Source organism: Anser anser, assembly GCF_964211835.1.
Source record: "Anser anser genome assembly, chromosome: 29".
NCBI classification, from domain to species: Eukaryota; Metazoa; Chordata; class Aves; order Anseriformes; family Anatidae; genus Anser; species Anser anser.
The window spans coordinates 1,818,649-1,838,854 of NC_139750.1; the positions used below are offsets into that span (position 1 = coordinate 1,818,649).

At 51.6% G+C, this 20,206-nt stretch overlaps 1 protein-coding gene and 1 pseudogene across 2 annotated transcripts; one reads left to right on the forward strand and one right to left on the reverse strand.

Moving 5' to 3' along the window:
* The first annotated feature begins 4,702 nt into the window (after positions 1-4,702).
* On the forward strand, positions 4,703-6,147 carry LOC310887839 (olfactory receptor 14A16-like; annotated as a pseudogene). Its single transcript has one exon. The product of its transcript is annotated as an olfactory receptor 14A16-like (transcript).
* An 11,260-nt stretch (positions 6,148-17,407) lies between these two features.
* Positions 17,408-18,891, reverse strand: LOC310887851 (olfactory receptor 14C36-like). The gene has a single exon (XM_083814029.1). The coding sequence runs from the start codon at positions 18,617-18,619 to the stop codon at positions 17,663-17,665; it is 957 nt and encodes a 318-aa protein (XP_083670155.1). The 5' UTR covers positions 18,620-18,891; the 3' UTR covers positions 17,408-17,662.
* Positions 18,892-20,206: the final 1,315 nt, after the last annotated feature.

Genomic DNA, 20,206 nt, shown 5'->3' on the forward strand with positions numbered 1-20,206 from the left:
CTTCTTCTGGGGCTCTGGCTACCCAGGAGGCAGCTCCTGCCCAGGAACTCTGGATCATTCCAGCCTGTCTGTCCTGAAGTCTGTATCCATCCATTGAAGTACCCCATAACTGCATGTCCTGTCCCACCATGCCTTGGCAGTGACTCCATGGATGTCAGAAATCACAGGCTCCAGCTTGTCCTGGTCCAACTCCTGGCTGAGGGCGTTGGTACATCTTTGAAATGTTACACCTCAGACCATGCCTAAAACTTAATGCTCTCTGCAATGACAATGAGAAACAGAACTGGGATGGACAGTGGGAAGAAAATTCTTCTGTCCTCATCTGCCAGGCCAGGGAAGAAATCACCCTGGGAAGAAATAGGTTTGCTTTCAGTCTATCTCTGCAGCCCCTGAGGGCCATTGGTGGAGGTTATGCAGCTCTCCAAGGACCCCAAGGTAATGCTGAGCGGCACACTCTGAAAATGGTTGGTCTGTTCCTTGACAGATACATCAAGGGATAAGTAAAGAATGGAGGAGAGAAAAAAATAGGTGTTTGAGAGCATAGGCACATGAGTGGACTGCCCTACATCTACTAAATTAGGAGGCTCCTTCAATTCTTTTGATGGTATAGGGGCCTTACAGAGACGTCTTGATAGATCTGAACGCTGGTCAGTTGCCTACCATATAAAAATTAACAAGAACTAATGCCAGATTCTTCACCTGGAACAGTATATTTCTGGATGTACGTATAGACTGGAGGACATGTGGATGGAGCATAACCCTGCAGAAAGGGATCTGGGGGTTGTGGTTCATGGTACGTTCAGGAAGAGTCAACAATGTTCCCTGCAGTGACCAGGAGATGGTGGGACTGATCCTGTGGGAGGACAGCGTAGCTCAGAAAAAGCAAGCTCACAACTCTGGTCTTCAGGAGAACAGTCTTTGGCCTCTTCAATATCTCCTTGGAAGAACACTATGGGATAAGGCCCTGGAAAGAAGAGCAGTCCCAGAAAGCTTGTTAATATTCCAGGGTCACCTCCTCCAACATCAAGAGCAGTCCATTCCAAGAAAGACAAAGTCAGGCAAAAATGGCAAGAGACCTGCATGGATGAACCAGGAGATTCTGGCCAAACTCCAACACAGAAAAGAAGCATAGAGATGGTTGAAACAAGAACAGATAACCTGGGAGGATTACAGAGGCCTTGTCTGAGCATGTAAGGAAGAATATCAGAGAGCTGAAGCCCAACTGTAATGGAATTTGGCCAAGGATGTCTAAGGCAGTAAGAAGGGCTTCTAGAAGTACATAGGTGACAAAAGGAAGGTTCGGGAATATGTGGACTCACTGCTGAATGAGGACCAAGATCTGTTGACACAGGACAGGGAAAAGGCTGAAGTGCTGACTTCCTTCTTCACCTCAATCAGTACTGGCAAGTCTGGCCTTTGGGAATCCCAGGTCACAGAGAATGGGGGTAAAGTCTGGGGCAAGGAAGATGTACACTTGGTGGGAGTGGATCAGGGCAGGGCATACTTGACCAAATGGGATAAACAGGTCTATGGGACCTGATGGGATTCACCCATGAGAGCAGAGGGAGCTGGCTGATGTCCTTGCACAGCCACTCTTGGTCATCTTGGATCAATCCTGGTGAGTAGCAGAGTGTTCCTCCTAGCTCCAAGAAGCATTACTTGCAAAGGCAAATGCCATATTTCCTATCATTCCTCACACCATCAATAAAAGAAAAATACATTTTTTCAGTGTTGTTTAAATAACTCAATAAATGAATATTTTTTATTTATGTCTCAGCTCAGCCTCAACTTTGCCTTCCAGACAAAGCCTTTTGTAGCATCTTCTGTCTTCCAAGACTTGGTCACATATTAAAGGAAAGATGAAAACAGAACAAACACTCTTCAAGACAGCTGTTGCACAGGGGTTCTCCAGGGCAGCTGTGTTTTAGTGCAGGAGGAAACTGGCTTTGAGAGGGTTTAGGAACAGTCATGGAGTGTGTCTGCACAGCATGAAGGCTTTCTGTTTCTCATACTGCCCCCACGCCATGTAGTTTGGAGTTGTGCAGGACATTGTGATGGCACACAGCCAGGAGAGCTAACCCAAAGTGTTCAGATTGACGTTCCTCACCATCCAGCACCCCCTGCAGCCTACCACATGAATACCAAAGGCACACCAAATACATGTCCTGTGAAGAGTGGCTGAGAGAGTTGGGATTAGCCTGAAGAAAAGGAGACTCCAGGAGACATTATTGTGGTCTTCCAATACATAAATGGGGCCTACACACGTGTGTAGTGACTAGACTAGACTAGACTAGACTAGACCAGAATAGTTCGGTTGGAAGAGACATTCAAAGATCATCTAGTCCAACTGCCTGACTTCTTCAGGGCTAAAGAAAAGTTACAGCATATTAATGAGGGCAATGTCCAAATGCTTCTTGAACACTGACACTGGCCTGGAACAAGAACCAGGTCTCAAGAAAGCCTGTTCCAGTGTTTGATCACCCTCAGAATACAGAAAATTTTCCCTGCTGTCCAGTCTGAACATCCCCCGGTGCATCTATGTGCCATTCCTACACGTTTGGTTATCAGTTAACAGGGAGAAGAGATCATCACCTCCCTCTCTACTTCCACCCTCATGAAGTTGCTGAGAGCAATGAGGTCTCCCCTCAGCCTTCTTTTCTCCAGACTAGGCAACCCAAGTGTCCTCAACCTCTCCTCATAGGACATCACCTTTTACAAGTATTCCCTCTTTTCCCTTGGTTTCCCAACTGACATGGTTCTTGGTCAGATAACCTTGCTGGAAGAAATGTTTTCCCTCTCTCCCATGCTCCCACCAGTCAGTGTGACTGACAAGGTCTGGCTCCCTCACTGTCTCCTTTAGCACTTGTTGGTCAGGTTTGTGTCCCTGGATGTGTTGTGCTTTATCCCCAGGAGGTAGCCAAGCACCACACAGCCACTCTCTCCCTCCCCATTCAAGAACAGGGGGAGAGACATAGGATAAAGATGTGGAGAGACTGTATCAGGGAGTGTAGTGATAGGACAAGGGGAAGTGCTTTTAAGCTAGAAGAGAGCAGATTTAGATCAGATCTAAAGAAGAAATTCTTCACGCAGTGGGTGGCAAGACCCTGGAACAGGTTGCCCAGAGAAGTGGTGGATGCCTCATCCCTGGTAGTGTCCAAGGTCAGGTCGGATGGGACCTTGAGCAAACTGTTCTAGAGGGAGATGACTCTGCCCATTTCACAGGGACTGGAACTAGACCTTAAGGTCCCTTCCAACCCCAAACATTCTATGGTTCCATGAGCTTGCTGGGTTGTGTAGTCTGTGTAGACAGAGGGATATCATTTGCTGTGAAAAAAAAATTCCTTCTCCTGAATATTAACAAGTGCTTGAAAGAAATAGAATACAAATTGGGGGGGTCCTAAATAATAACAGGACAGGAAAAAAAGACTCCCATAAGGAACTCCTATTTTGATTCAGGAGAAAAGATAGCACTGGAAATAGGTGTCTCTCTCTAGCTGACAGAAGGAAGAACAGTGATTGAATCAGTTTGATTCAAAGCCGATTCCCCTGGAGGCTCAGGGACTTGCCAAGAGCTCCCTGTGCTGCTGAGCTGGGCCGGGCTCCTGGGCCCAAGGGGAGCTCCTGGCAAGCGGGCAGCGCTGCAGAGAGACAGCTCTGCCCACGAGCAGCTCCTCTGCACAGCGCAGCAGGGCTGGGGGCACTGCCTGCAGGGGACAAGGGCGGCTGAGAGAAGGGAGGGAGATGTTAAAGGCAGTGTGGAGGGGGGCTGCTGAGAGCTCACTGCGGGAGAAATCTTCCCAGCCCTGAACAGGGTAAGTCTCTGGCTGAAGGGCTGCGCAGCTGTTGTTCCTGGTGCCATCTCCAGATTTGCTGGCAAATCCCACAGCCTATGGGATCTTTCAGGAGGACACTTAAGAGTTCCTAAGATAAGAGAAGAACAATAAGTTCCAGAGCAAGGATTACCTGCCAAAGCTGTCAGAGGGACATGGGATGATGGTTTCTTTCTGTGGGGCTGGCTATAGGCTGTGCAGCCAGGGTGCAGGCAGAGGTGGCCAGGGCTGTGGTGCAGAGCAGGGTCCCTGCTGTGCCTCAGGGGCTGTGTGCCGGGACAGGGCCTCTGCCGCCTGCCAGGCTCAGCACTCAGCCTGCCCAGGGAGCTGCCCAGGGCGCTGCAGGGAGAAGCTGCGGGTGGAAGGAGTCCCCTCAGAAGGGCAGAGCAGGGCAGGGTCCTGCTGGTGCCCAGAGGCTGCTGCCTGGGGTAGGGTGGCTACAGCTCCACAGCATCCCCAGGGAATCTTTGGGGGAGATTCTTGAAATGGAAGAGGGTAACATAGCTTTAGGGTATGAGCCACCTCCTCCTCAGCTGGACCTCCAGAAGAGGAGAGGAGCCTGTGTCCTGCAGTGTGATACACAACAAGGAGGCTAAGAGTCCCTGCCTTGCAGTGTCACTTCTCTAGGCAGCATGCAGGCTTGGTAGGGTGAAGGCTTCATTGCATGCCCATCTGATTTTCTCTCTGTCAGGTGGTTGGAGCATTGTGGTATTCTTTCATATGTCTCCACGTGTGTGTGCTTCTCCTACTTCTTTGTCTAGGGTGCAGATGGGTGTAATCTTCTGTTCTGAACTGGACTGCTGGTGAACAATGTGCCCAAACTGCATTGTATGTTGTCAGGCACAGTGTCATTCACTTGGGAGGGTTGTTGAAAGAGCTGACTCATTCCTCGTTCCACACAACGAATAGTAATATCTCTGAAGGAGTACTGGGTTTTGCTCGGAGAAGTCTACCTAACTTCTCACTTTTTTCTTCTCCTGCAGCAGGTCTGCATGACCCGAGGCAGCAAATGTCCAACAGCAGCTTCCCCCAACGAGTTCCTCCTCCTGCCATTTGCAGACACACGCGAGCTGCAGCTCCTGCACTTCGGGCTCTTCCTGGGCATCTACCTGGCTGCCCTCCTGGGCAACGGCCTCATCCTCACAGCCGTAGCCTGCGACCACCGCCTCCACACCCCCATGTACTTCTTCCTCCTCAACCTCGCCCTCCTCGACCTGGGCACTATTACCACCATTGTCCCCAAAGCCATGGCCAATTCCCTCTGGGACACCAGGGCCATTTCCTTCTTTGGTTGTGCTACCCAGGTCTTTATGTTTGTCACATTTGTCACAGCAGAGTTTTCTCTTCTCACCATCATGGCTTATGACCGCTACATTGCCATCTGCAAACCCCTGCACTATGGGATAATAATGACCAGCAGAACTTGTGTCAACATGGCAGCAGCTTCCTGGGCCTGTACTTTTCTCTATGCTGTGCTGCACACTGCCAATACTTTTTCACTTCCCCCTCTGCCAAGGGAATGCCCTGGACCAGTTCTTCTGTGAAATTCCCCAGATCCTCAAGCTCTCCTGCTCAGATGCCTACATCAAAGAGGCTAGGCTTATTGTGGTTAGTGCCTGTTTACTATTTGGGTGTTTTTTCTTCCTTGTGGTGGCCTATGTGCAGATCTTCAGGGCTGTGCTGAGGATCCCCTCAGAGCAGGGCAGGCACAAAGCCTTTTCCACATGCCTCCCTCACCTGGCTGTGGTCTCCCTGTTTATCAGCACTGCCATATTTTCCTACCTGAAGCCCCCCTCCATGTCCTCCTCCTCCCTGAATCTTTTGCTGGCAGTTCTGTACTCGGTGGTGACTCCAGCAGTGAACCCTCTTATCTACAGCATGAGGAACCGGGAGTTGAAAGATGGGGTGTGGAAACTGATGAATGGATGTTTTTCAGAAGGCATAATCTGCCCATCTTAGAATCATAGAAACATAGAAACATAGAACAGCGTGGCTTGGAAGGGACCTCAAAGATCATCTAGTTCCAACCCCCCTGTCATGGGCAAGTATGCCACCCACTAGATCAGGTTTGCCAGGGCCCCATCCAGCCAGGCCTTGTAGACCTCCAAGGATGGGGCATACACAAGTTCTCTGGGCAACGTGTTCCAGTGCCTCACCACTCTCTGAGTGAAAAATTTCCTCCTAACCTCTATTCTAAATCTCCCCTCTTTTAGTTTAAAAACATTCCCCCTTGTCCTGTCGTTATCTGACTGAGCAAAAAGTCGTTCTCCATCCTTTTTTATGCCCCCTTTATTTAGTGAGAAGATGCAATCATCACAGACATCCCCTCGTAACCACCGTTCCCTGCACTGGGCTCTTGCTCCAGCTCAGACAGGTGGTTTGTAGGCAATGAATTCGCCCTAAAGCCTTCTCTTCTGTAGGGTGAACCACCCCAACTCTCTCAGCCTTCCTTCACAGGAGGGGTGCTCCAGCTCCTTGATCATCTTTGTGGCCCTCCTCTGGACCTGTTTTAACAGATCAACATCCTTCTTGTGCTGGGGCCCCAAACCTGGATTCAGTAGTCCAAGCAGGGCCTCACAATAGCAGAGTAAACGGGACCAATCACCTCCTTCGACCTGCTAGCCACTCCTCTTTTGATGCAGCCCGGAATGCAGTTGGCCTTCTGGGCTGCAAGCACGCACTGATGGCTCGTGTTGAACAGTTCATGTCCACCAGAACAAGAACCTTCTCTGCAGGGCTGCTCTCAATGCATTCTTCTCCCAGTCTGTCCTCATGTCTGCAATTGCTGCGAGACAGGTGCAACGCCTTACACTTGGACTTGCTGAACATCTTTAGTTTCTCATGGGCCCACTTCTCAAGCTTGTCCAGGTCCCTTTGGATGGCATCCCTTCCTTCTATTGCATCAACTGCACCACTGAGTTTAGTGTCATCTGCAAACTTGCAGAGGATGCACTCGATCCCCCTGTCTTGTTCTTTTTCTGCATATCACTCATAATGTAACTCATTAAAAGCCCAGATGCAGGTTTGTTTGTTTTTTATTTTGCTTGTGAGTATATTTTTTCTCTTTATATTGCTTGTGAAATTATTGTCCACAAAGATATGTCTTTGTTCATATTCTTTCATTTCAGTATCTACATGTTCCCTGTGACTCTCAGACTTGGTGTAAACAATGAGCCAGGCTCTCTGTATTTAAATAAAAAAAGGACCCTGCAGTGACTTGCTTGCCTGAGATCCTTCCTCAGAGAGTTGCAGTGGAGCTGCAGGGGCACTTGGCTGTGTGCAGAGGTGGAGGGGAAAAGTGTCCTGGCACAGCAGCACTTCCAGGGAGCCCCAGGGCTTGGTCTGTCGCAAGCTGCTCTCCCTTTCACCTCCCACACTCTCCTTCAGAGCCCTTATCTTGCTGTCAGGACTAATTGCTCTTGTCACTTGCTCACCGTGCTGCTGTGGGGCAGTCCAGTGTCCACAGGCAGGGACAGGCCAGGGGCACTTCTCTAACACAGCTGGCTCTGTACCAGCATCTCCAGAATAAAAGGGGATCTGCTGAGGGCAGTGCCTGAAGGCACAGGTCTTCTCCCAAAGCTACTCTCATGGATGTTGCAAAGTAAAGATAATTTTCTGAAGTACAGACAAAGTGCTAAATCTGGGTGGGAACAGGCAAAGGAGAGCTCTGCCACTCCAGGGAACACAGCAGGTAGAAGGAAAGCAGTCTGCTGAGATTTTATACCTGTGTTAAAATTTCGTAGACTGAATACAGTGAACTACCCCAAAACATCTAATGACATTGGAAATAAGTTGGACTTGATGATCCTTGTGGGTCCGTTCCAGCTCAGGCTATTCCATGAGTCTCTGACTCTGCAGAAGGCCGGCTATCTGTGTGCACCGTCCATGGCCAAAGAACCACTTGTGTGGGAGGCAGTCAGTGGCAGTGCCCCCCACCAGCTGGCTCTGCCTTCCCAGCCTGACCAGCATGGCCCTGCAGAGTGCCCCCACGGCCCCATGCACCACAGCCCCCTCACTCTGCAGAGCAGCACCGCCAGCTCGGGGGCTGTGGGCAGCATGGGCAGGGGCTGCAGGAATGGCTGCTCAGGCCAGCCCAGACGTGGTGGGCTGGGGCAAGGCTGTGTGGGACATGGGGTGTCCCGGGAGCAGAGCAGGGCGCTGTGTGTGTGTGCACTGGCGCTGCCTGAGCAGCCCCAGGGCCAGCAGTGTGGTGCTGTGCTGTGTCTCCGAGCGGGGCTGGCCTGGGGGGCTGCAGGCTGTGTGGGGGAGGGGAATGTCCTGCAGATGGCAGCAGCAGAGAAACTGCCACTGACCTCCACTTCTCCATTTGCTGCTTTGGGACCATCCCAGCCTGGAATGCTCTGCTGGGCTGGGCTGCGCTAGGCTGGACAGAGGACAGGGAGGTATGGAGAGCTGGGGAGGGGCTGGGCTGGGCTGCCTTCCTGGAAGAGACAGGGGGGAACCACAGAGCAGTCTGGGCTGGGCCCTTGTTCACTGGATATGGATATGACCAATGCTAGTCATCATGACTTTAACACTAACTCCTTCTCTGCAGAGCTCTCAACGTTTTCCTAAAATATATATTCAGTTCTTGATTCAATTTTCCACACAGCAGTGGCCATTTCCTTCAGGATGCCCTGGAATTTTTAAAGGCAGCAATGGGAAACATGAGTCTGGATGTGTGGGAGGCCTTCTGAAGTATGAGCTGGTTGGATGCCTGCTGGATGCTTGAGGGAGGGTATTCTCCTGCAGACGGCAGCAGCAGGGACACTGCCACTGACCTCCACTTCTCCATTTGATGCTTTGGGGCCAGCCCAGCCTGGGCTGCACTGCTGGGCTGGGCTGGGGAAAGGAGAGGGAGGAATGGAGAGCTGGGGAGGGGCTGTGCTGGCCTCCTGGGAGAGGCAGGGAGGACCAACAGAGTGGACACTGCCACTGTCTATTTCCACGTGCCTCCCTCACCTGGCCGTGGTCCCCCTGTTTGTGAGCACTGGCTAGTCTGCCTACCTGAAGCTCCCCTCATTCTCCACCCCATCCACGGACCTGCTGGTGGCAGTTCTGTACTTGGTGGTTCCTCCAGCAGTGAATCCCCTCATCTACAGCATGAGGAACCAGGAGCTCAAGGATGCAGTGAGGAAACATTTGGATACATGCTTCAAGCAAGTAGTTGCACACATTCTTCAACATTAATCATGTGCCTATAATCCTATCAGGGCACTGACGTTTTCTGAAATAAACTGTTAGGACAAACTTCTTTAATTTTATTTCTTTCTTAATATTGTCTAAAGCTTGTGAATTTGACTTGATGTTATTCTTGGTGTCCGATATGTAATGTTTTTTTAGTTTTGACCCAATCCTTTCATGTACTTATAGAACTGGGCTTCTCCTGCAGATAACGACAATAAAGAAGAGAGTAGAAATTTACTGGTCTCATGTCCCATCTCCTCCCATCTCTTCTGCAGCTGGGGGAGCAGCCCCAACATGCACGAGGAGCTCAGGACCGAGAGCCCAGCTGCCACATGGAGGAGCAGCCCCGGTGGCCCTCAGGGCTGCCCCTCACTGCCCGCTGGGCTCTGCCTCTCTGCTGCTTTGGGTCGGGGCTGCGGCTTCCCTGGAGCCATGGCCATGGCCAGCAGCAGGACGTGGCCTTTTCACTGTTGCTCTCTTTTGGCTTCCACTTTGTTCTCTTGTTCCCTTGCATTTCTCTTAGCCCTCAGATCACGGGTACCTTGGTGACAGTCCTGATGTCTCTACAGTGGCATCTCTGCCACATCTCTGCATTCGTCTTCCAAAGATAGTGTCAGAAATACAACCAAGGACACCTTCACTGGTAAGGCCTCTTGCTTTTCTGGGCTTCACCATGGATTAGAGTCCCATAGTGATCACTGAAGGACTGCGGGATGCCTTCTTGTTTGTACATAGCCTAGCAAATAGTAGCTGGCCTTTCACTGGCCTGGGAGTGTCCCAGTGCTGCTGGGGCTGATGGCAAATCACATCCTGGAGAGGAATCTGGAGCTGCTTTGTGCCTGGGGCAGGCCTCTTGTGCTGGCCTGAGGAGCGGGGCTGGTCCTGAGAGGCACATAGACTCTGTGCTGGGGATCTCCCAAGCAAGAGACCAGGGCTCCTCCAGCTTCACTGACCTCCATTTCCTGAGCCATGGCTGGCCCCAGCCCAGGGGCTGCTGGGGAGGCCCAGAGCCACCTTTGTCCCAGCAGCTGCGGTGTCTTGCGAGGGGCTGGGACTGTGGTGGCCGTGCCCAGAGCCCTGCAGCAGCCTGCGGTGGGCACTGCCCAGGGGCCAGCCCAGCCTGGGCTGCTGGGCTGGACTGGGCTGGGCTCTGGAGAGGGCAGGGAGGTGGGGAGAGGTGGGCAGGAGCTGGGCTGCGTTGGGCAGTGCCTGGCAGAGGGCACCAGCAGCGTCAGGGAGCGGTGGGAGCATGCAGGGGAGGGCTCCCAGCAGGGCTTGGTGCTGCAGAGCCAGGGCTGGGGAAGGGAGCCCAGAGCTGCAGGGGCAGGGGAGAGGAGGCCGCTCTGGGCCCTTGCTGGCCTGGGCAGAGCAGGAAGGGGGCCCAGGGCATTCGTCCCCTCACCGCAGCCTGTCAGGACCTGCAAGGCGATCACGGAGAGTCCAGGGCCAGGCTCTGCACTATGGCCACAAGTCTTGCCTGCCCTCCTCCTGCCACGCTCCGTGCGGTGGCAGCAGCAGAGGAGACCCCCAGCCAGCCCCTGCACGGGGCTCTGCTAACCACGTCGCCCCAGCCCTCTCCAGCACCCTCTTTCCTGCTCTCTGATGCATGCAAGTACCTCCCAGTGCGTGCTGGCCAGCACATCTGCTGAGGCCCAGTGAGGTTGCTGCAGGGGCAGAGAGCTCAGCATGGCCCTTGCAGCCCCCTGCCCTGCGCCTGCCTCTCCCCTTGCCCTCAACCCCAGTCTTGTCTCTGCAGGCAGAAGCGCTCTTGGCATGGGCTTCCTGGCCTCCCCTCGCCTGCGCACAGCTACTGCCCACTCAGGCTGCTGGCACAAATGTGTGCTCACAAGCAGCACCACCCCTTGGGCTGCTTCTCCTGGCCTCCCCCACCCCACTGCCTTGACTCCTTGTCTCTGCTGGGCCCCACCTTCCACACCCACATGTGTCCCTTGGCTGTCAGCTCCCTCTCCCCTGCCCCACAGGATGACATGATGGGGTGGGATGTATTACCGTTATGTGTGGAAGTGTTTTTGTAATCCGCATTGGTGATGGCACAAAAAGACAGTTCCTTCACCAGTGATCTACATCCTTCTTCAGGTGAATTTTCAGGATCTATATTCATCACAGGAGAAGAAATACTGATGGTCACCTGTACTTGCCTTGTCATCGCTTTGTCCATCATGGTGTACTCCCTCATCTTCCAGGTACTTCCACCCATCTCGAATAAGCAATCCCTGTTGAATGTTCCCTTTCCAGCTGCCTGTCTGGATCTATGCACTTCCCATGGTTCTCCTGCTTTGCCCTCCCCTTACCCTTTGATCATTCAGGCCGCTCTCACCGACCCAGTTGCTGCTTTGAGCTTCAGGGAGTTCAAGCTTGGCCATCTATTATCAGTCTGCCTAATTGTTTCTGTAGCAAGCTCCTCATCATTTATCATTGAATTAGGATCATATGGAATAATACTAATCTTAATACTTTTAATTTCGTATCAATTAATATAAAATGCTTAATTTGCAGTGAAACTTTTGGGAAGGTAAAAATCACTGGAGACATTCCAGATGAGGAGATTGCTTTGCTGTTTGGAAAATTGCTGCATGTTTTCCTGTTGTTTGTTTTAAAATAAGGAAAAACCCTTCTGTGCCTGTGTGCAGCCAGGTCTCTAAGGAAAGCAGGTGGGAGCTGGTGCAAAGGGGCTGTAACATCCAGCTGCAGACTTCAGTGCAGAAGTCTGGTGTAAGGAAAAGTGATGCAAGTGCCAGGTGGCCAATGAGAGAAATGTCAGGGTTGGGGTGGTGAGGAGCAAGGTTGTCCATGCACTGTCAGACCTCAAGAGTCTGCTTTTCCTCCCTATGGACATCTCCATAGGAGAAGCCCTGGATTAATATCAATTGAAGAAAGATGCTCAAAGCTGAAATGCAACAAACTCCACCCTTTAAAATGAGAAAAGATTTTTATTAGGTGCTTTTTGAAATCTTCCTCCTTAACTACACCATGAAAGCTCTCCAATTAGCTGTCCAAGTCTTGAAGACCTGAATAAAACTATGGAAGACATATGGTTCCTTAGGTGTTTCTGCATTTTCATGAATTCCATGGTGGATTTTGAAGCTCAGTCTCTGAACCTCAGATACTGAGAGGAGAATGATGCAATTGCTTGAGAAAGTAAAGTCAGAAGGAAAAGTTGAAGTGACTTGGAGTATTAATGGTCCCCACTGAGGGCCGTTACCAAGAGATTCTCCTCAGGGACTTGATAGGGCAGATAATTGGAGGCCATGCTTACAGATAGGCAAAGCACTGTGCTGAGAAAACTGTGGGTTTGTGGTGGTGAAGTAAAAGGACCAGGTCCTGACTCCAGCCACTGGGAGGGAAGTTCCTGCACCCCCATGTCTGGCTCAGGGCTCTTGCTGGGGGTCTGTGGGATGTGGTGGTCAGTGTGATGCCACAAGAAGAACAGCGGTATGACACCTCCCTGGCTCTGCACAGGGTCTCAAGAAAGCAATGAGCCTCCTTGCAATGACTATATCTTATCTCCTCAGAAGCTCTATCCAAGGGGACAAAAATGTCAGGGCTGTTGGGGCCTTCTCTTCTTGCCAGCACCCACCTCTTTGTCCTCTCCAGGCTTCCCTATGCTGCCCCACACTTTGCCCTATTTCCTTGAAGGCTACAGACACCCATCTCTGTTCACCACCTTGCTCTCATCCCGGCATTTCCGTGGTTTCACCGATGTCTCGTCAACCCTCACCAGCTGTTCCTTGAAACACAAAGCCATGTTCTGATCACAGACACTCTTTGGGTGACCTCTAGCACCAAGGCACAACACTTTGAGGGACATTCCTTCTTTATGACCAATGCCAACCTTCCAAGGTGCACTTTGTGGCAATTTTTTTCTCTCCTGCTCTTTCCTACTACCAAAGAAAGCTCCATCAGGGTGGAAACCACTCCTAAAGTAGGCATCCCAACCCATTGGCCTTCTAGTGGCCAGTCGGCCAACCAGACAGAAGTCACCTCACCAGCATTTTCCAAGCCATTGTCCTGCTGCTGGTCTTGCAGCTTCTTGTGTAGACACAACCAAGCCTCGCGCCAGCTGCTGTCCACTCATGTACTCAAGCAGAAGGGACAGGACAAGCCATATTCAGGCCTTCTTACTGTCTGGGTCCTCCTGGGTATGTAGGCAGAGGGGATCCCACAGTCAGCATGCCAACCAGGTGCCTTCTGCTGGCCTTGCAGGACCACTGGCAGATATCAGCTGAAAAGTACAGATCCGAGGTAGAAGTGTGACCTGTCAGCTACTTCAGACAGAAGTGACCTCACAGTCCCTTTCCGTGACACGTTCCTGCTGCTGCCCTATCAACTGCAGAGACAGAAGTGACCTCACAGTCCCTTCCACAGTCACATTCGTCCTGCTGGTGCGGGAGATCCTGAGGCAGAGCTGAGCTTTGGATGACAGGCTTTGGATGATACTTGTTCATGTATGGCATTAGGGACTACGGCGAACCTTTCTGGGTGAGAGATTAAGCAGATGCTTAGTGGGAGGGTTTGGTGTTCTGCTTGGGGTGTCAGGTCTGCGGTTAGGGTATGAGCAAGCTCTTTGGTTGAGGGTTTTGTTTAGGTCTGCAAGAAGACTAGGGTTATACAGAGCATTTTAATGCTAGTGTTAAGGGCAGGGATCAGGGTGAGCAAGAGAGGGTCATAGAAAGGGGTTATGGACTAATTTTGGCTTCAAGGGATATTGTGGTCAAAAGTTAGAGCAGTGGATTCCTGTCAGGGTGTGGAGTGGCATTTAGATTTAGGTATTAATGTAACAGGTTAAAATAGGGTAAGGGCCTCACATGGCTGCTTTAAGTCAGCTATATGGTGGGATCAACATTACCTGAATATTCTTACCTCTCCAAAATCGTTAGCTTCTGCTGTCCAACCTCCTCTTTCCTCCCTCAAATCTCACATCTCTCCTGGCCAGGTTCCTCCTGCCTTCCCCATATCAATCATCTACTTAGGGGCAGCTTTCTGATGGCTTTCATGAACTCAGAACATCTGTCTCACCTCTGTTGGCTACTCTGTTCCTGAGAAAAGAGCAGCTCCTAAGCCAGCATGGAGGACACAAGGGCTGTCGGAGCACCCTGCACGATGTGCCCAGCAGCTCTGCAACACCACAAAAGTGCGCTTCCTGCCTACGTGGTTTGGTTCCAGAATGGCTCCTATGGACTCAGGGTAACTTTTTCCATGGCCTCATGAAGGCTTTGTGTTCCCCCAGGCATCTGGGAGGCAGTGGCCCCCTCTGTGTAGAAAACTGAAAGCAGCCGTGAAGGATGAATGAGGCAAAAGCTGAAACATCTGACATGACAACACCTCTTCAAGACCTCTTCCTCAATGGGGCCTACCAGGGACTTAGGGAGAGAGGATCTCACAAACTATGTGCAAAGCAGGTGCATCTGCTGGCATATCATGGAGACCAGCAGATGTGAGCCTAAAGGCACAGATCCCAGCCAGGAGTCAAGGGATGACCTGTCAGCTACTTCAGAAAGAAGTCAACTCACAGGCCGTTTAACAGCCATTCGCTTCCTCCTAGACTTAGAGCTTCTGAGGCACCCCTGCCCTCCTAATACCATACCTACAAAACACCCCCTTCTTGGGCCAGAATCTGCCCAGGTAGAAGTGAGCTAGTTGTGATCCTTCAAGCCCATAGCACTGCTGCTGGACTCCCAGCCTCTCTGACGCACAGCAGCCAGTTCTGTGTCACTCCTGTGAGGTGCTAGGGCAGGAGGGACCTTGCAGGCAATGTTCCAGCCCCGTTCCTGTTTGTAGTCTCTCAGCTCCTTGTGCACAGTGAAGATCATGCTCACGTCCAGAAGCCATGTGCCTGAAGCTGGCCTAGAAGACACTCAGGGGAAGAGCCATCACAGACCTAGCCCCAGCCCTAGCCCCAGCCCCAGCCCCAACCCCAGCCCCAGCTGGCGGTGCTGCTCTGCAGAGCGAGGGGGCTGTCGTGCCCGGGATACGGGGGCAATCTCCAGGGCTGTGCTGGGCAGGTTGGGAGGCACAGCCAGCTTATGGGGTCACTGCCATTGCTCCAGGGCTGCAAGGAATCACTCGCCAGACTCCTTTGCTGGGGCTGCTGCATGCCCCGGGGCTGCAGAGGAATTTACAAAGAGGATAATGCACTTAATGCAGCCTTCCACTGTCATCAGGTGGTGGAGGCTGTGGATGAAGGGAGAGCAGTGGATGTTGTCTGTCCCAACCTTAGGAAAGTGTCTGTCACTCTCACAACACCCATATAAACAAGATGATGAAGTAGCAACCACACAGGTGGAAAGTGAGGTTGATTAAAAGCTCACAGACTGCCTGGGTTCACTGGGTTGTGACCAGTAGAAAAGAATCCAGCCCGCCCCCAAAATTGGGGCCAATAAACTTTGAAAATCCCATAAACGATCTGGGTGATGGCGCAGAGTGTACCCTCCGCAAGTTTGCTGATGATATGAAACTGAGCAGAGCAGCTGGAACACAAGATTTGGAATGATGTAATCAAGCTAGAGAAATGGGCAGAGAGGAGCCTCATGACATACAGCAAAGGAACAAGAAGGAACAACACCAGGCACCACTACCTGCTGGGGTCAACTGCCTGGAGGTGAACTTTACCGATAAATGACGGGGTTTTCTGGTGGACAACTACCTAAACATTATCCAGTACTGTGCCCTCACAGCAAAGAAGGCCACCAGCATCCTGGGCTGCACTACTAAAAGCATTGATGGCACCTTGCTGGAGGTGGTCCTTCCCCTCTGTTCAGCACTGGTGAGACCACACCTGGAGTGCTGTCTGGTTCTGGGGTCGCCATTAAGGACAAAGGTAACTAACAGGAAGAAATGTAGCAAAGGGCCATGAAGATGATAAAGTGACTGAACTATCTTTCATGTGAGGAGAGGTTCGGTTTGCTGGAAGTATTTAGCCTGGAGAAGGGAAGGCTCAGATGAGATCTTATCAATGTGTCTAAGGTTGTGAGGGGAGGGAAGGAGAACAATACAGACACGGTCTTCTCAGTGGTGCCCAGAGACAGGGCAAGAGGCAATGGGTACCAAACAAGATGTTGTAAATTTCATCTGAACTCAGGAAAGTATTTCTTCACAATGAGGGAGGTCAAACGTCAGAACAGGTTTCCCAGAGAGGTTGATTCATTTCCATTTACAAATATACTCAGAATCCATCTGGAAATGGTCCTTAGCAGCCTGCTCAAGAAAGCTGGACTTGTGAGATCTTCTGGGACTCTTTCTTTCTCAAACAAATGTGTGATTAAGTCATTCTGGAATGTATTGCAGTATTTCTGAGAACTTTTCTGTAGTGTTCTTGCACCCATTGTACTCCAGGTTCCCACGGGGCAGAGATTCATTTTGGAAATTACCCCACTCACCAGGTAACCTTGAGGACCATGGATTACAAGCACCAGCAAGGCCTCAAAACACAGGATTGTCATGCACACTAATTCCACAGTCTAGCCCCTTGTCCCCTGAGTCAGAAGGGACCTCTGGAGGTGTCCACTACCATCATCTTCTCTGAGCAGTGATAGCTTTACAGGTAGATCAGGTTAGTCAGTGCTTTCTGCAGCTGGGTTTTGAAAATCTCTGGGCCCATGACCAAGTGCTGATCCATTGTCTTGGTGGCTGTTCTCCCAGTATAGACACTGATGCCAGCAGAAGGACGGAGCTGGTCAAATTTCAAAGATCAGCTCCCCTTGGGCAGTGGGGAATGGCCGTCCCTGTGCTCCCCACATGTGATCCCCAAGCTGTTGGTGCAATTGTGCAGAGCAAATGGGCTGTGGTGCTGTGGGGTGAATCTACATTGCTGTGCTGGTCAGGGGGGGAAACAGACTCGGAGAGCTCCGGATCACTGGGTTGGACCAGGCAGAGGTACTTCACGAAGGGCGAAATGGATCACTCCCAAGTTTCCCTCCCGTCTGCCCGCTGGTTGCCCACTTCCTTCTCTGAGATTGCAGGGTCGCAGGTTCCCTGTGAATACCTGGCTTTAATTCTTTCCCTGTGGCTGAGCTCACAGTGGGAGGTTGCTCACTTTCAGAGGGGCAGGAGTCACTGCCCACACCAGGCGCCGCTGTCCCTGGAGGTACCCTGGGCTGTGCAGGTAGCTCCAGATTCCCCTCCTGAAGGACATCATCTACGGGTCACATGTGGGAACAGCCCTGGCTATGTAATGCAGTGACCGTTCGCTGCCTCTGCTGTCAGCAACCCATGGGTGAGTGTTAAATCTAGCCCTTGGTTTCTGACAGGTAACAATGCAACAATGAGCCATTCCCTCCTGAACTGAAGAAGGAACAGATCCTTGTGGGAAGCAATTCTTTCGGCCTATTCTTGACACTGGTTAGGGAAGGAAAGCCCAGACTTCAGTCAGTACACTCTGGTGATTCCGTTTTATTACGGAGATGTTATGCGGGAGTCTTCACTGACTCACAGTGTTAGATGCACATTTATACAGCTTCCATATGGGACAGAACAGGTTCATTCATTCACTGCACTGGGGGGAATCCAAATATTTATGTAGGAACACAAGAAACCCAAGTAGTCAAAATGACAACAAGAAAAAAATATATATATATCTGCTAAGGACAACGAAAATACAAGCCTGGAAGGTGACGTACTAGGCTTCATTACTGTAGAGTGAAGGTATCTTTATGAGTACTGAAAAACATCCCCCAAATCAGTTTCCTAACTGCATCCTTCAGCTCCTTGTTCCTCATGCTGTAGATGAGGGGGTTCACTGCTGGAGGCACCACCGAGTACAGAACCGCCAACAAAAGATTCAGGGATGAGGAAGAGATGGAGGGGGGCTTCAGGTAGGCAAACATGACAGTGCTGATGAACAGGGAGACCACAGCCAGGTGAGGGAGGCACGTGGAGAAGGCTTTGTGCCGTCCCTGCTCAGAGGGCATCCTCAGCACAGCCCTGAAGATCTGCACATAGGACAGCAGAAGGAAAACAAAACATCCAATACCTGAAGAAAAACAAAACATTATGAACCCAAGTTCTCTGAGGTAGGCATCTGAGCAGGAGAGCTTAAGGATCTGTGGAAGTTCACAGAAGAACTGGTCCAGGGCATTGCCTTGGCAGAGGGGGAGGGAAAAGGTATTGGCAGTGTGCACCAAAGCACTGAGAACACCAGCACCCCAGACAGCTGCTGCCATGGTGACACAAGTTCTGCTGGTCATTACGGTCATATAGTGCAGGGGCTGGCAGATGGCAACATAGCGGTCATAGGCCATGACAGTGAGAAGATAAAACTCTGCTGTGACAAAGACAACAAACATAAAGACTTGAGTAGCACATCCCAAGTAAGAAACGTCCCTGCTGTCCAAAAGGGAGTTGGACATGGCTTTGGGGACAGTGGTGGTAATAGTGCCCAGGTCGAGGACGGCGAGGTTGAGGAGGAAGAAGTACATGGGGGTGTGGAGGCGGTGGTCGCAGGCTATGGCTGTGAGGATGAGGCCGTTGCCCAGGAGGGCAGCCAGGTAGATGCCCAGGAAGAGCCCGAAGTGCAGGAGCTGCAGCTCGCGTGTGTCTGCGAATGGCAGGAGGAGGAACTCGTTGGGGAAGCTGTTGTTGGACATTTGCTGCCCCTGGCCATGTGGACCTGTAGATGGAGGAAGAGACAGAGACAAGTTAGAGAGACTTCTCTGAGTAAAACATACTACTCATACACACAAATCACCATTCCCTGAGCTGAATGAGGAATGAGTCCACTCATTCTCCAACCCTCCCAACTGAATGACAGTGTGCCTGACTGTTTCAAACAGATCTTGGGCACCTTGTTCCCATGAAGACACCCTACAGCAGGGCCCAGCAGTCACTGTCAGAACAGAAGCTTACACCCACCTTCAATCCAGACAAAGAGAGTAGGAGAACCATACACAGGTGGAGAAATTACAAAGAATACCACAACGCACCAACCTGCTGACAAAGGAAAATGTAGATGGGCATGTAGGGAAACCTTCAGGTTACCAAGCTTCAATGCCACCTATGGAAGTGACACTGCAGGGAAGGCCCTCTTAGCCTCAACGTTGTGCATCAACTTGCAGAACATAGGCTCCTCTCCTCTTCTGGAGGTCCAGCTGAGGAGGAGGTGGCTCATGCCCTAAAGCCTCTCAGGGCAGAGGCTGTACTGGGTGGCAGAGGAGAGCAGGAGGTTGCTGCAGAGAATGTGCCTGCACTGCAGGCCTGGCAGGGAACGCCTGAATCCCCCCTCCCTTGGTGTTTCAGGCAGCAGCTCCCTCTCCTGCTCAGGTCTCTGCTGCCTGGAGCTGTCTCTGCTGGCAGCTGCTTCCCTGTCCCCACATCTCCTCCCTGCCATTGCTCACACACCCTGTCCCACCAGCTGTGTGCTCAGCTGTGTGCCCTGCAGACACCTCCTATCCCAGGACACATTTGAGGGACAACTCCCCAAGTTCATAGTCTAAGGACCAGCTCTAACCTAACAGAAGGTAACAAGAACTGGGGACTCAGTGTCTTCATCATAATGGAAAAATAAATTCCCTTCGTCGTCTGCCACCCAGTAAAGCAAGAGGAGAAATATCAAAGCACAAAATTCTTCTCTTCAAGAATCCCTTGCTCTGACATTTCTCTTGTGGAGTCCATTCTGAGATGCCCTGGGAGTGCTCGGCAACTGTGAGCAGCCTACACCAGGCAGCAGCCTCTGGGCACCAGCAGGAACCTGCCCTGCCCTGATAGGGGGGGCTCGTTCCACCCACAGCTTCTCCCCGCAGCACCCTGGGCAGCTCCCCGAGCCGGCTGAGTGCTGAGCCTGGCAGGCAGCAGAGGCCCTGCCCCGGCACACAGCCCCTGGGGCAAAGCAGGGACCCTACTCTGCACCACAGCCCTGGCCACCCCTGCCTGCACCCCGGCTGCACCAACCTGCAGCCAGCCTCACAAGAAGGAACCCTCATGTCCTGTCCCTCTGAGAGCTTAGGCAGGTAATCCCTGCTCTGAACCTTGTCATTCTCTTCTCCAAAGAAATTCTGAGAGTCCTCCTGAAAGATCCCATAGGCTGGGGGATTTGCCAGCAAATCTGGAGATGGCACCAGGAACAACAGCTGCGCTGCCCTGCAGCCAGACACTTACCCTGTTCAGGGCTGGGAAGATTTCTCCTGCAGTGAGCTCACAGCATCCCCCCTCCACACTGCCTTTAACATCTCCCTCCC